This window comes from Podarcis tiliguerta (assembly GCF_965153285.1).
Source record: "Podarcis tiliguerta genome assembly, chromosome: 6".
Lineage (NCBI taxonomy): Eukaryota > Metazoa > Chordata > Lepidosauria > Squamata > Lacertidae > Podarcis > Podarcis tiliguerta.
Window position 1 is genome coordinate 39,307,905 of NC_139539.1, and position 15,127 is coordinate 39,323,031.

General features: G+C 41.4%; 1 protein-coding gene across 7 annotated transcripts in view; it reads right to left on the reverse strand.

The window, feature by feature from the left end:
* Positions 1–15,127, reverse strand: part of SRGAP2 (SLIT-ROBO Rho GTPase activating protein 2) — a 191,042-nt gene that overhangs the window by 120,005 nt on the left and 55,910 nt on the right. For all 7 annotated transcript variants that reach the window (XM_083444263.1, XM_083444265.1, XM_083444264.1 and 4 more), the window contains exon 3: positions 12,857–13,049. In XM_083444263.1, the coding sequence (XP_083300389.1) occupies positions 12,857–13,049 (193 nt within the window). The remainder of the gene's footprint in view (positions 1–12,856; positions 13,050–15,127) is intronic.

Consider the following 15,127-nt stretch of genomic DNA (forward strand, 5'->3'; position numbering starts at 1 on the left):
ATGTGTTTAGTCCAAGGGTCTGAAGGAGGCTTCTACGTGTGTTTGGTTGAACACGCTGAGAGAAGCCTCCCTGTGATCAGAAACCCTGCATTATCAGGATTCCAGGCACTGAGGTAGCTTCAAAGCGTGTCCATCCAGACTCCTTCAGATGCTCAGACTAAATATGTGAAAGGGTGCAGCAGGTGTACACACTGGGAGTGGCATGCATACACTTCCCCCCTCTTGAGTTCATGAACTCCTGAAGAGGGCTTATGGTTCCCCAGCCACCCTGGCATATCTAGTGTAGGTTAGGAAGGTGGAACAAGGCATCTATTTCAGTAGGCATTGTCATATATTCCCGCAAGCATGATCTTCTTCCTCTATTTGTGATATTTTGCCCACAAATAAAGCTAGCAAAACATTTCCTCAAACCTGGCCTTCATGCCTCTGAGCCAAAGAACAGTGTGACGTTGGAAAAACAGGTAGAGGAGTTTATTCACGGCCAGCCTCCTGAGCAGCAACTTGTCATCATGGAAAGCTGGCACAGTAACACATTTTTATTAAAAAGGAGAGGGAGGGAAAGAGAGCTTACTAGAAGAAACTACTGACGCACCACAGTTTGTTTAAAGATCTACCCCACCTTTGTACAATATGAAGTCCTCAGGGCAGCTTACCACTCTAGTTTGGGGATGTTTTGTTTTAATTATTTAAAAAGCATTAACATAATATTAAAAGCAAGTAAAAAGCAAACAAGGGCAGTTACAGTAAAGGTCTTAAAGACTTGGTCTAACAACAACAACAACAACAATATACCTAACTGACATAACCTAGTACCAAAAAGCTAACAATGGTTGTGCCAAGCAAACATGTTTAGAAAGAGAATTGCTCCAAGACAACCTTTTTTATGGAGGTCAAACGTCTCTTTTCATCAAAATGCTTCCCCACTTTTGGGGGGGGGGGCGGCGGTAAAAACAACTAGTTCTCCTTTTGTTTCTTCTCAGCAGTTGCCACAAAGCTGGAGCTCCTCCTTACACCCAGTCCAGCTGGACTGCCATACTAAGGGTCCACTTCCATATGTGAACTATGAAGACTTGCTCGCTTCTCATGTCCTGCAACTGAATTCCCAAAACTGTCAAGAGTTAATATGTTATGAGCCAAACCAAGGCACACCACAGGCAACACCTAGAAAGTGCCCGCCACCAGAACAGGAGGACTGAAAGCAGCATTCTCCAGTTTTTTAGAGTTGCCTACCTAAGCCCCATGCCAACTGATATGGCTTAGATGGCATGGTTCTCCCCACCCACCCCGCCAAAAAGAGAGAGAGAGAGAATGCAAAAAGAGCACAGCATGAAAATCTCCTTTAAACCAAAGGAAAATATATGGACATTAAAGAGTTAAGAGAGACAATTCTCAGCTGTCCAAACTACTGCGCCACAATTCACAAAGCTATTCCAAAGTGGTGCATAGCAGAAATACCAAGGGCCCACAGAAATATGGCAAGTAGAACCACTGGTGTCTGGTGGCGCCAGTTTGCATGTTGACATACCGCATGAGGTTACACATGAAAGGCCATAGGGCAGGAGGGGGGAATATGATTAAGCAAAGCACCATTCTAATTTCTGTCTGGGACTGTCACCTCAGTCAGTCCACGCCCAAATCTCAGCCTCACGCAGTTGGGACACATGTCTTGGGAACCCACTTTAGATATTGCATTATAACCATGAGGGCTCCCCTCGACCCCTATTTAATCCAGGAACAATAAGGCCGCCTTTCTTGTTTTTGCACCCTTCATCTCAAAGAGATTTTACAAAATAAACAGACTATTTACATAATTTTTATTTAACACAGGCAGCTCAGCATTGAGAAGCATTTGCAGAGATAAGGACTAACCCTACAGTAAAGAGATCGCAATCTGAAAAAGACAGACAAGACAGACAAGACAGACAGGATATTCTGGGAAAGAGAAGAGCAGAGGTGGAGGTTAAAAAGAAGGGTTTTGCTTTCATAAAAATTAAAAACTCACTCAATGATAGCCATGCATACACAAGAACTGTCACTTATAACTGGAGGGTGATTGCCTCTGAGGGAATTTCATGGAAGGGAAGCTAATAGCATTTCTAACTAAAACTACAAAGGAATTTAAGCACCACTAAATGCGGCTACTGTACCATGCAGGCTGACTTTTGCTGTGAAACTGGTGAATGCTCTGATTTAGATTTATGACCACCCAAGGAGAAGGCTTCAAACGTGCAGTGCTCAAAAGGGATCCCTTCATGTAGATCAAACATCGACTCCAATTCATTACTTCTGGTTGGATATTATTGCTCCAATGCCTCAGTGTGAAAAGGATTAAAGGATGATATTTCCCCAAAGACTGGAGCTGGTTCAACTATACCAGGTTGCTTGTGCTCAAATACAAATACTTCCCCTCTCCAAAAAATATATATTAAAAAATCAGCATAGACTCATGAAGTTTGGTAAGAAGACCCATTTCTTCCCTTATTTAAAAATATGGTGCTCGCTGCTAATGCCTGCTTCCCAAACAATGGTGCTAAACCAGGAAGCAAAGCCGAGGGGAAGAGAGAGAAGTTCGGGCTTCTGCTTTCAGCTCAGTTGGAGAGCACGGGACTCTTAATGTCAGGGTCATGGGTTTGAGTCCCACACTGCACAAAAGATTCCTGCATTGCAGGGGGCTGGACTAGATGACCCCTGTGGTCCCTTTCCGACTCTCCGGTTCTATGATTCTAAGTATGTCAAAATGAGAGGCAATAATTTTGGCACAACCATTTCTGGTTTTTTGTGACAGTTCCTACGCTTATGTTGAGACACATTACCTAGCCCAGATCTCAGCTGCTGTTAAAAGTGGTAAGTTCACCATGGTAGGTAAAAGTGCCTACAACCGTCAAGATATAAGCATGTTGTTGTGACACAAAGTATTTCGATGACTTGTTACTAACTGAATCATTTCACAGTCAGTGGCATACAACTAGCTTTCATTATTAAAAAAACCTCAGGTCAGGGTTGAAACAAAAAGGTTCCTGTTCGCTTTCCACTGAACAACTGCATAAAAGCTGCAAATAGATGGAGCTATGAAAATTTTTAATAATCCCAGATGTAATGCAAGCCTTTGACATTGACTCTTAAGTTATGTATTCAGCAATAATGGGGATTCTCTGCCTGTGGCAAGAGGGTCAGAGGTTAACACATTATACCTCAGGCAGCAAGTAGGACAGGAGTTGCACTACCTGATAAGCTGCCTGTTAAACTAGTTTAGACCCAATTTACAGGTTTGATGTTAAGAAGTAGATTTTCAACCATTTACAGTACAATTCTATACTTGTATAGTACACTTAGTACACTTAGAAGAAAGTCCCATTTAATTCAGTGAGGATTATTCCCAGGTATAGGATTAAGCACCCTGGTGAACTTTCCAATCAGAACTTTCCTCATCCTCTGAAGGCTTTCAAAATTTATGTTGAAACGGGATGTATCTGAACATTTGCAGGACCAATTCAATAAGGCAAAATCAACCGGCATTCCTAGTGTTTTGATTTACAAAACAGGCCCACTGAGTCCATGTTGACTAATTTAAACAAAGGCTAGGGGGTAAAGCAGGTCTCTCAAAACCGCATATGCCAAATACACTCCTAGGATCATGGGGAGGAAAGGAAAAGTTCTGAATAGTTTAACATGCCCGTTTACCATATTTAAAATACAAACGCACACAAGATAAAAGATGGCACTTAAGAGGTTGATATTAAGTTTTCAAATCTAATGACTGATATTTAGAAGTTTAGCCCTCAGTAGCTTGCAATGAGATTTAAGTACTAAAATACAACAGCTTTTAGATTTAATTCCCAGATCTTAACATCTGTTACAAGATGAAAGTACTTAGGAAATATCAAAAAGATTTTTCTAATTAAAACTAGTTATAAAGAATCACAATAAAAGGTAAATAGACATTATTTACCTTTTTATTGTGATTGTTTATAATCCACCCCGCCACTGAACATACCCAGACACAAGATAGAGGGTATCAAACAAAATGTAACATGCAACAATAAAACTACAACAAAATCTTAATAAAAACATCAATATCCTTTTTTTTCTTGCTGTGATTAATCAATGTTATCATTAATGGCATGTATTCTTTTTATATTAAATATATGCATCCTTTTTGTATTAAAATATTCAATAAATCCTTTTCATCATTAATGGCATGCTGAAATTTAACAATCCACACACTCCATAGTACAAGGTGTTCTTAGATCACTTAGGAAAATGCCCGAGTGATAATAGAATTTTCAAGGTTTAGCACTGTTTTCATATACAAGGCTTATTTCTTTCAAACCACTTAAAGTCATAATGCGCTCTTTATTCTAATTATATACTTTTAAGATTTTCAAGCAGTGGTGATCTTTAGGCTCATTTCCCCCACACCTCAAGTCCTTTAAAAAACCCCACCACAATCACCACCCAATATTCTAGTTGTGAACATCTGTTGTTTACAAGTGCTCAGCCTGAAGGCTGCCAGGCTTGTTCTGCATCCTCTTCAGGACACAGGCAGCCAAAAAGTCGCCTGAACTTCATGCTGGGATGTCCTGGCTGCTCTGATAGTTGGAAGTTGACAATTGCTGCTTAGCATCTCACTTCCGAAGATTATCCTCATTTTCTAAAGCCATTTTATCATCCTGTCTTAAAATAGGCCGCAGTGTTACTTTTGTTTAGCTGCTTGGTAAGATATGGCAGAGAACATGCTTTGTATATAGACTGTTTCAAGGTCCCTGGCAGGTCTAGTTAAAGGAACTCGGGCAAGAAGACTTAGAAAAGTCTCTCACCCAGGCCACGCAGAGCTGCTGACAGTATCATCACCACCACCCAAAGAATACCAGGATACCAAACAACAAACTACAAAAATAATTAAAGAAAAAACAAACATCCTCACAACTACTAATTTCAAAGTTGCCAGAAACAATGTCTTTCAATCACCATGTGCCTTGGTGAACAGGAATGCTTAAAATTTCCACCTAAACAATAACACTGAGGGAGACAGACACACCTCACCAGGAAAAATGTTCCACAAATGGGAGAGTTTAGCCTGGAGAAGAGGAGGTTAAGGGGTGATATGATAGCCATGTTCAAATATATAAAAGGATGTCACATAGAGGAGGGAGAAAGGTTGTTTTCTGCTGCTCCAGAGAAGCGGACACGGAGCAATGGATCCAAACTACAAGAAAGAAGATTCCACCTAAACATTAGGAAGAACTTCCTGACAGTAAGAGCTGTTCGACAGTGGAATTTGCTGCCAAGGAGTGTGGTGGAGTCTCCTTCTTTGGAGATCTTTAAGCAGAGGCTTGACAACCATATGTCAGGAGTGCTCTGATGGTGTTTCCTACTTGGCAGGGGGTTGGACTCGATAGCCCTTGTGGTCTCTTCCAACTCTATGATTCTGTGATTCTAAGAAGGTTCTGTTATGAGTCAGTGTCAACGCGGCAGCCTCCATAGATGGCGCCCCCAACAGGATCTCCCCTGTAGACTGTAAGATCTGAGGTGGTTGATACTGGTGGAGGTGCTCTTTTGGATATTTGGGTGCCAAGCCATTTAGGGCAAAGATTAACAGCTTGAGTTGGGCATGGTAGCTCACTAGGAGCCACACACAGTGCTTTCAGGACTGATGACCTGTGGTCCCATTGGGCTAAACCAGGGGTCAGCAACCTTTTTCAGCAAGGGGCCAGTTCACTGTCCCTCAGACCTTGCTGGGGGCCAGGCTATATTTTTTTTTGGGGGGGGATGAACAAATTCCTATGCCCCACAAATAACCCAGAGATGCATTTTAAATAAAAGCACACATTCTACTCATGTAAAAACACCAGACAGGCCCCTAATATAGCCCAGAGATGCATTTTAAATAAAAAGACACATTCTACTCATGTAAAAACACGCTGATTCCCAGACCGTCCCATGGGCCGGATTAAGAAGGTGACTGGGCTGCATCTGGCCCCCGGGCCTTAGGTTGCCTACCCCTGGACTAAACCATTCACCAACCTGTATTAGCTGCAGATTCCAGACAGGACCCCTGAAGCCGGACTTTCCCAGTCCAGGAATGGCTATAGCTAGTGGACCAGCCTGAGCTGGGCATAATTACTTCTAGCCACAGAGGCCACTTGGACAGATATGACATCAGTGAGTCCTCCCAGGCTATGAACTTTTTCCTTCAGGGGGAGTGCAGCCACTCCCAAAACATTATCTACCCAATTCCCTGATATGAGAGCTGACTACCCATGAGCACCTCCATCTTTTCAGGGTTCAGTTTCGCTTTCTTGGCCCCAATCCAGCCCATTACTGCTTCCAGGCACCAGTCCAACACCTCCACAGTCTCTCCTGATTCAGATGGAATGCACAGATAGAGCTGCATGTCATCAGTATACTGGTGACACCATGCTCCTCCTTGAAAAGAAATGTAATTAAGCATTTTGGAGTTTGAGCAGGCCATAGGTGTAATTTTGCAAGACAAAGCATAGCTATAGCACAGGTAATTTGGCAGTATAAATGATAGAACATATCAGAGTTACAAATGTCAGGAAAAAGTTGTTTCACTGTGGGACATTCAGTTCTCTAACCTTCATATAGGTAGTTCATTATATATTATTATTATTATTATTATTATTATTATTATTATTATTATTATTTGGGATGCAGCTGCACTGAAAGTCAGAAGTGGGCCTCATCCCTGAAATCTATGTTGAACTCTCCCTTTAGCAAATGCAAGCTCCTGATTCAACTACAGTCAAATACAGGCAGGAGGGTGTAATAGACTTGCCAATAAGAGCATTGTTAGCATTGGATCCTTCCATGCCACATAGCTCCTACTTCAGCAATAAGAGAAAACAGTAGCATCAGAAGTTTCCCCTGCAGGTAAATCCATTGTTCTGCATCCATTGCAGAGAGTTTGGGACTTGGAGCCAGATTTCAAACCATCTGCTACCCTGAAATAGTTCTGCTAAAGAACAAAATCTCTTGGGGCTTCCAAAGTGTTTGATTCAAAGCTTCAGTTTGAGGCCTCGGTGTCTGTTTTCCTGCACATTTAGCAGCACCATGACAAATTCAATATTCTTCTCCCTTCATGTCAATGACCAGAAAAAGTAGCTTATTTATATATAATGGCTACAAGTGCCTGAGCTCTTCTAATGTCATGTTGGACCCGTGTGGTAGACACAGAATAAACAATGCTTCACTGACTTCCATTCCTATAGCAGCTCATGGACTGGGAGAAACTTACGTTTCTGGAGCCACTTTGGGTAAAGTAAACCTGTTACAAAGGGGCTGACAGGTTCCCCACCTTCCTTTCAAGGTAGGACAAACTAGGAGGTGACCTTTGTTTTATTTACTCACACATACACTCCACACTATGGCCTGAACATGTGTGAAATCGGAAGACACAGATCCGAGTCAGCTCCCTTTTAGTAACCACATGGCATTAGAAACCCCAACTGTGATTGAGAGTCAATTTGAGACTGTGAATAAGTAAAGCTGTTTAATCTACACCACATTTCAAATTCAGGATGTGTGATTAAAGGATTCAAGATAAAGAAGTAAGAGATATCAGAAACTGCAAAAAAGAAAATGAAGCAGTAATTTTTCTTACTAATCCGTCCTCCAATATAGTCCCTACATTATTAGTTTTATGGCTTACATAAAGCAGCATCCTTCTTACATGCAGTTGGATGCACAGGACCTGCTGCGGCAAGGGAGACAAACAACCCCATTTTAAATTTGTGCTTCAAGGGGACAATGATAGTTGCTGGAGTGAGTGGGGAAAGGGGAAATGGAAGTGTGGGGGACAAGCATGTTGTCTGAATCCCAAGGGCCTTAAATCTTGTCATTCACTGGAAACAGGAAAGGAGAGAGGTAAATTGGGGATATTGCCCTTTTGGTCCCCTGTCAAATGGACTTATTAACAGGTGAAGAACATCCTTGTGAGTGTTCATACACTGCACAATGCCTACATGTGTTGCTTTCTCTGCCCTTACAGAAGAAGAGTTTTAGAAGGCATGAAAAAAATTCAAGAGAGACAGAAAGATGCTACTATTCTCACAAAATCTTATAAGAATTGTAGCACCGGCCTTCAAGTGCCTTCTCTCTTGTTTCAAACTGGAGGCTTTTGTGGAACGCCATGGGTGACAGACAGATGGCAGGTGACACAAACAGCTGAGATGGAAAGTAGAGGCATTTGAAGGGTCTCAGACTGATCTTCAGATGAGAGGATTCCTGAGTAGCAAGAAAGAACATGACTTACAGTTACAAGCATTTCAAAAATCCATATTAGGGGAATACCTTTAAACTGGCCAACCGTGTGTGTGTGTGTGTGTGTGTGTGTGTGTTGGTGTGCAAGTGTTTTGCGTTCTCCTAAGCTCTTCATCAGGCTAGACAGTAAAATAAAGCGAAGTGAGAGAGGAGAGAAAAATTGTCACACCGTATGGTAAGGAGAGCTTGACTAGCAGGTATTGCTATTAGGTATTGCCCTGAGATGAATTCTGGTATTGTTTTTTATGGACAAACACAGCTACCTTTCATTCGGCTTGGAATATACTAAATTTAGCCATTAAACAGCAGAAGTGGAAGAAGAGGGTCTTCTATCACCTGAAGATAAAACTTGATTCTCTGAGGGAACATTTCCTCCAGCTGTTAGGTAAAGTTACCAAATTTGCTTCTATTGACGTTTAGGCACACCACCAAAAATTAATCTCTCCCTGTTGTCATTCATCGTATACTGCCCTATTTTCTCCCTAGTTTCTTTTTATTACTGTTTTTCACCTATGATGGAAATTCTGTGTCTTACCCAAAGGTAAAGGGACAAACTTGGGATTAACAGTTGGTTGTTGTAATTCCAGAGTTGAGGACAACCTGATACCTGTGTGGCACATAAAGGAGTTTCATCTGAACGCCTGCTACTTCCTTCCCCATTCTGCATTAAGATTCATACCAGATATAGACTCGTGGCATCATCACCAGCAGTTTTTCTCCCTGCCCCAACTTTGCTTTGCTTACCTCCTACCCAGGTGAAAAGTTCAGCAGCACTCAAAAGCTTGCATGCTATTTTGTGATACTTCAGTAGGCCTATCAAAAAGACATTGCACTAATACAGATTTGGCTAATACAGATTTTGGAGTTATTCTTATGAGCCAACAGGTCTACCTTTACTTTTTGTACAACCTGGAATACGCAAAGATCACCAGTGTTGAAGCAATGATTCTTTAACATCAACTTCGTTGGACTGGCCATGTTGTTCGGATGCCTGATTATCATCTTCCAAAGCAACTACTCCCAACTTAATAATGGAAAGCAAAATACCGGAGGAAAACAAAAGAGGTTTAAAGACGCTCTCATGGCAAATCTTAAAAAATGTATTTTAAGCTCTGGTAACTTGGAAACACTGACCTGCAAGCGCTCCAACTGAAGAACAACCTTTACCAAAGGTTTCATGGACTTTGAAGAAGCACAAACTCAAGGCGAAAAGAAGAATAGTGCTAAGGGGAAGGCACATTTGGCAAACCTTCACCATGATCAACTCCAGCCCAGAAACCTATGTCCCCACTGTGGAAGGATGTGTGGATCCAGAATTGGCCTCCACAGTCACTTACAGACTCACTGTTAAGATCGTGTTCATGGAAGACAATCTTACTCGGCTACGAGTGATCGCCAATGAAGACGAAGAAGAGACAACTTAGAACATTTCAAAGCTGTAAACAGTGATATTATCCTATAATCACCACTGACTGGGGAAAAATTGATCACACCACTGCAAAACAAGCAGGGAAACCACCAAAATAGCATCTATAAGATGCAAACACTAAAACAGGAAAAGCTGCTCGTGGCAGAATTCTGGCCTCCAACAAGCTATGAAATATTACCCCAAAACACAGGTTTCATGGGTTGTGAAAATTTTGCTGTAGGAATGGGTGAGATTCAGTGCTAGGAAACTATTTCCATAACTTAAAAGGTTGTGTACTCCAAATTAGAACAAGGGATCATATTCACCATTTTATCTACTTTTGATACTCATCACGCTTCAGGCTATAATAATATGGGAAACCAAGACACTCTGATTTAACAAACAAAATTTCACCCATGAACAGAAAGAAAAAAAGTAATCTGCTACAACTGTTCCCCAACACTTCTGAGAACACACACTGCAGCATTAATTAAAAGCCTGCTGGCTAGCTTAACAACTTCCATATCAAATGTTCAACTGAAACACCCAACAGAAGGAAAGCAGCAGCTATAGGCAAAATGTCTCTAATGAGAGAGCATTTCCACTAGGGAAATTTGACACCATCATTAAACAGAAGTTTATTCTTGCACTTATCACTGGGAAAACCTAGGGGTTGTGCATTTGGACTACGCAAGAACTAACAACTACCCAAAACTGACATTTCTCTTTAACGGCACACAGAGTGCAGATCTAAAGCATTTTTAAAACCTCCCACTGTTGATGGAAAATGGCAGACCAAAAATGTTCAAGACACAATTATAGTTCTATAAATATGAGAAGGACACTTACAACTCTCTTTATTGGCTATGCTTAGGGGATCAGGCTTTGGTAGTGATGTAGTGCAGTGTATGTCTTAATGAGGATGTTTGCATTAAGTATCAGTCAGGGGGAGAACAAAAGGTGAACCACTTCAAAGCTGTATAAAAAGGAAGCCAAAGGGTGAAAAGTTAATGGCTTTCAGAGGAAGACTTTCTAGTAAAAAGGAAGGTTGCATCTCCCATCACAGCCAAACCGTATTCCCAAACACAGCAATTAAATCGAGTAATAAAAACAAAGCATTCTAATCCCTCAATGGCTGGAAATTAAACAAACTGAATTTAGGATGCAGGCTCACCCAGATGGATCTTTTCTCCCGAGAACAGGCTGAATATTCTGGAGCAGATATTATTGTGATCCCAACACTAATTTTACATCAAGCTGCCATCCCAGCTGCTATCCCAACAACACAATTTGACAGGCTTTGCACATTGTTGAGCTATGCAGCAGAAGTTAGGAAGGTTCCCTTCTCCCTGTAGTCCAATACAGACAACAAGCAGGGCCTTTTCCCTTTTCCAGAGATGGGCATCTTGTCCATCTGAAAGCAATACTAGATCTCATAATGAGCCAGAAAGCCATGTCTAATTTACACATCATTTGCATTTCTTGCATGGCATTCCCATGAGTCTTGGAACTGCAAAACTACAAGAGGTTGGCTGCATATATTCTGCCACAAAATGTATCATGAATTTGGCATTCATGAAATGTGAGAAACTTGCAACCCTGAGATCAACAAATTTGCTAGGGATATTTTAGAAGCAGGGAAGTTTAGCACACTAACATCCATTAGATTGAGTTCTCTTGGATGCCTCCATGTTTCTGTTCTTTTAAACAATTCTATGCTATCATACACATCTCTGAAAATGTATGTGCTAGGAACATTTTAAGATGAAAACAAAGTTTCTAGGATAAGAAGACTGAGACGTTACAGAAGCACCTTCGCCATGTGGTGGACTTCATGGGCAATACATTTCCATTCTCTTCCAAAATCCTACATAAAATGCTGCACAATAGGCAGATTAGCAGGGATATTGCTCAATGGAATGAAGGATTAGTGCATTTGCACAGAGTATCTTGGCCACCTTTAAGTTTGCAAAGCAAACAAACACAGTCTTGAGGGGATACATAGTATTAGAAACCAGGTTTTTATTCAAATATCAATTTTTAAAATGAAGCACGTAATTCACCAGAGCCATGGAGCTATGGGATAAAAGATCATGTCCTACTGAGACAATGAAAATGCAGAGGACTGTCCCCTTTGGCTCACAATTTTGGGGGCAGTTCCCTTTAAAAGCACCATCTTCAAGTGCATCCAGAAATAAATGTAGCTGGCAGAGGAAGCAAGAATGAATCATGGTCACATATACTCCCTAAGATCTCACTTATGACTTTGATACAAAAGCAGCTTCTCTTTCTCTTTATCCCCTCCCCCCTCAAACTGTGTGGCTGTCAGATATAGATGGTGACCCACTCTGACTGCTGTCCTTCAGGCTTGAAGGACGCAGCTATACAATACTGAGCCCCCTTCCTTTGACATTGATGTCAAACAGCCTTCCATTCATTTTCAGAGGATTCGCAATCCATATCCATTCTCAAAGCCAATATAAGCAGCAGGAGCGGCTCATTTCCTCTTCTCCTTTTGCACATCCTGTCATTGATGCCAGTGATTATCATAACAGAGAATGGGAGGAGCCCCTGCTAGCAACCCATGGCAAAGAGGTGGGAAATGCTGGTGCTGCTTGCATGTGTGAAACCTCTCACAGGCATCAAAGCTGAAGCACTTCAAACAAAGTCACAGAAGCCACAGTTCACAAAGATCAGCAACAAGCTACAGTAGCACAGCTTTAGGAAGAATCCTTGCTTTCCAATGGCCACACTTTATACTGACAAACACCAGTTATGTGTTAGATTTGCATCCTCTACTCTGGGGTCCTTATCTTTAACACACAAAAGAGGAGGGAAGGAAGAAGTAACAGAGGACATAAAAGTACCAGATTTCACAGGAGACTGTGCATCTTCCCACTGGGCAAGCAAACAAGAGATGAGCACAAGTGATGTGATGCTGCAGAGATCACATACGCTGACACAACACATTTGAGTGCCCCACCCTTCCAAGCTAAATCTGGAAGGAGGAGCAGGATAAAAACTACTCTTCAGCTTTAGGAAGACAGGAAAAAGAAAACACCATGTACTTTGTTATACACATTCATTCATTCATAAATAGATAGGTTTTCACGTTATTTGTTTGTTTGCTATACCCCCTCCCTTGTGCAAGAAACAACACTTTACTTGAATTGCTGGTCTTTGGTGCTCCTTGTTTTCGCCAGAAATCGTTCAGCTAGCTTCTCCAAGTTCCTGGAGTAATCCATCTCGATCTCAGCCTTTTTGCGGAAAAAATCCTGCAGGTCCTGGAGCAGCTGGACTCTAAGCTCACATTGCTGATCAAGACATTTCAGTTGTTCAATAAGCTGGGCTCGGATCTCTGTAAAACAAAGGAGGAGGGAAGCCACACACTGAGTGTTAAAACAGATTCTTAAAAAGAGCATAAAATATAACAAGATGTCTGGTGGTCATAGTGCTAGAACATTGGTTAAAACTATCAGGTATCATTGGTTAAAACTATCAGGCATCAGGTAAGAAACTGCCTAAGAGAGCCATGTCAACAACTCTGAGCTACCTATAGAAGAGCAAAAATTGTACAATCATACAGTGTAGTACCAGATAGTGTTATATATAAGTATATAATTGGAGGCAGTGTTAGAAACTCGTATAAAGAAGCTAGGAGCCAAATGGCTCCTGGGACCTCAGTTGCAGGCACCAAAACATAATGTCTAGTAATCACTTGGGGGAGAGGGGGTGGGAAACACTCTTTATTATTTTCATAAGCATGAACCAATCTGCAATTCACATAAGTGATACAATGTAAATATCACATTTTTAACAGAATTTTTTTATACATGTTTAATTTGGTGTTTACAATAAAAATATTGGTACCATACTTCAGTTTTCAAAATACTCTACTCTTTATTGTTAAACTCCTTAACATATTGTCTATCCTTAACATACACTTTGAAGTTTCAAAGCACATACATTTCAGTAATCCCTGAGTGTCAGCCAGACGCAAAAAATGGCACCCAGACTTTTTGAGGTGTTCACAAACGGAGAATATTTAGGAATGAAATGCGCCTGGTGCCCTGCTAATTTCGAACCCTGACTGAAGGACCTGGATTTCAAACCAATTCAGAATACATATTGGATGGCCTTAGCTTACACACACAGGGCCTAAGCTGGATAGCTCAGTTGGTTAGAGCATTGGGCTGATAATGCCAAAGTTGCAGGTTCGATCCCCATATGGAACAGCTGCATGTTCCTGCATTGCAGGGGGTAGGACTGGATGATCCTTAGGGTGCCTTCCAACTGTGATTGTATGCTTTTCAAACCACATGCTCCACTTTTTGTTTTACTTCCAATCACAATGTGGTTCTCTAACAATTCATGTCAGGCATGGGGTGTGACTAGAAATGCATGGATAGTGCATGGAGAGATTTTTAAATCTCCCCAACCACTGGTGACAAAATAAATCCATCCCACATTACAAATATGGGGGTGTCCCATGGGAGTGTCTTTTCCACCCCAAAGCCTAACTGTAGCAAAGGAGACAATTTTGACTGCTGTTTGGCAAGAATGAAAGAGTTAAGCCCTCCCACTGCATTCCGAATTAAAATCACTCTCCGTAATTATATTTTTAAAAGAACGCACGATATAATTGGGAATAATGCAATTAGCATCATATGTATTTTAGCCCCACTGTGTAACCCACTTCACAAGGCTACTGAGAATGAAAATGTGATGGCCCTATGTATGCTGCCCTTCACTCTTTGGAGAAAGAGCAGCATATGAATGCTATAAATATTATGTACAAGCCAGTTAGTAAAATCAAGGCTAAAATTGCTCCCCATGCCTCTCACTTCCCCTCTGGCCTCTAACCAACCTTAATGTCAGCAAAAGCTCTCCATGATTAACTGTGCCTGTAGACAGAAAAATAACTATAATTGTGTTTTGGACACTGTGGCCAAGGGATAACAAAGCAACTTGGAACTCAATACAGTTCACTTACAAGGAAGGCTTTTACTGCTGAAGATTCTATCAATCAGCAGTGTCAAGGGCACATTTGGCATCCCAACGAAGCGGTCATTGTCCAAAAATGTACTGAATCTCTCTGGATAAGGGCCACAGGGCCAGCGAACACTGAAATTCCCTGCTGTTAGCTCAAATTCCCCCCAGAGATTCTCCATCAAATTCCTTTGCAGGCTATTCCTAGGGCAAAACCAAAGCACTGATCATGCCGGGCATTCCCAGAAGACACCAATTTGGGATTATTCAATTAGCTGCTGGGACTCCAGCTGCGCCACTGCAATTAAATGCAGCACATCAAATTGAGAATACTTTGCCTTTGGAAGGTCCAACTGATTCGCATTCCCAATTGGAAAAGGTCACAAGACTGTTTCATTTTTCATGAAAAGGATGTCTTTGGGCAAAATTTTCAGGCAGATTCCTTTC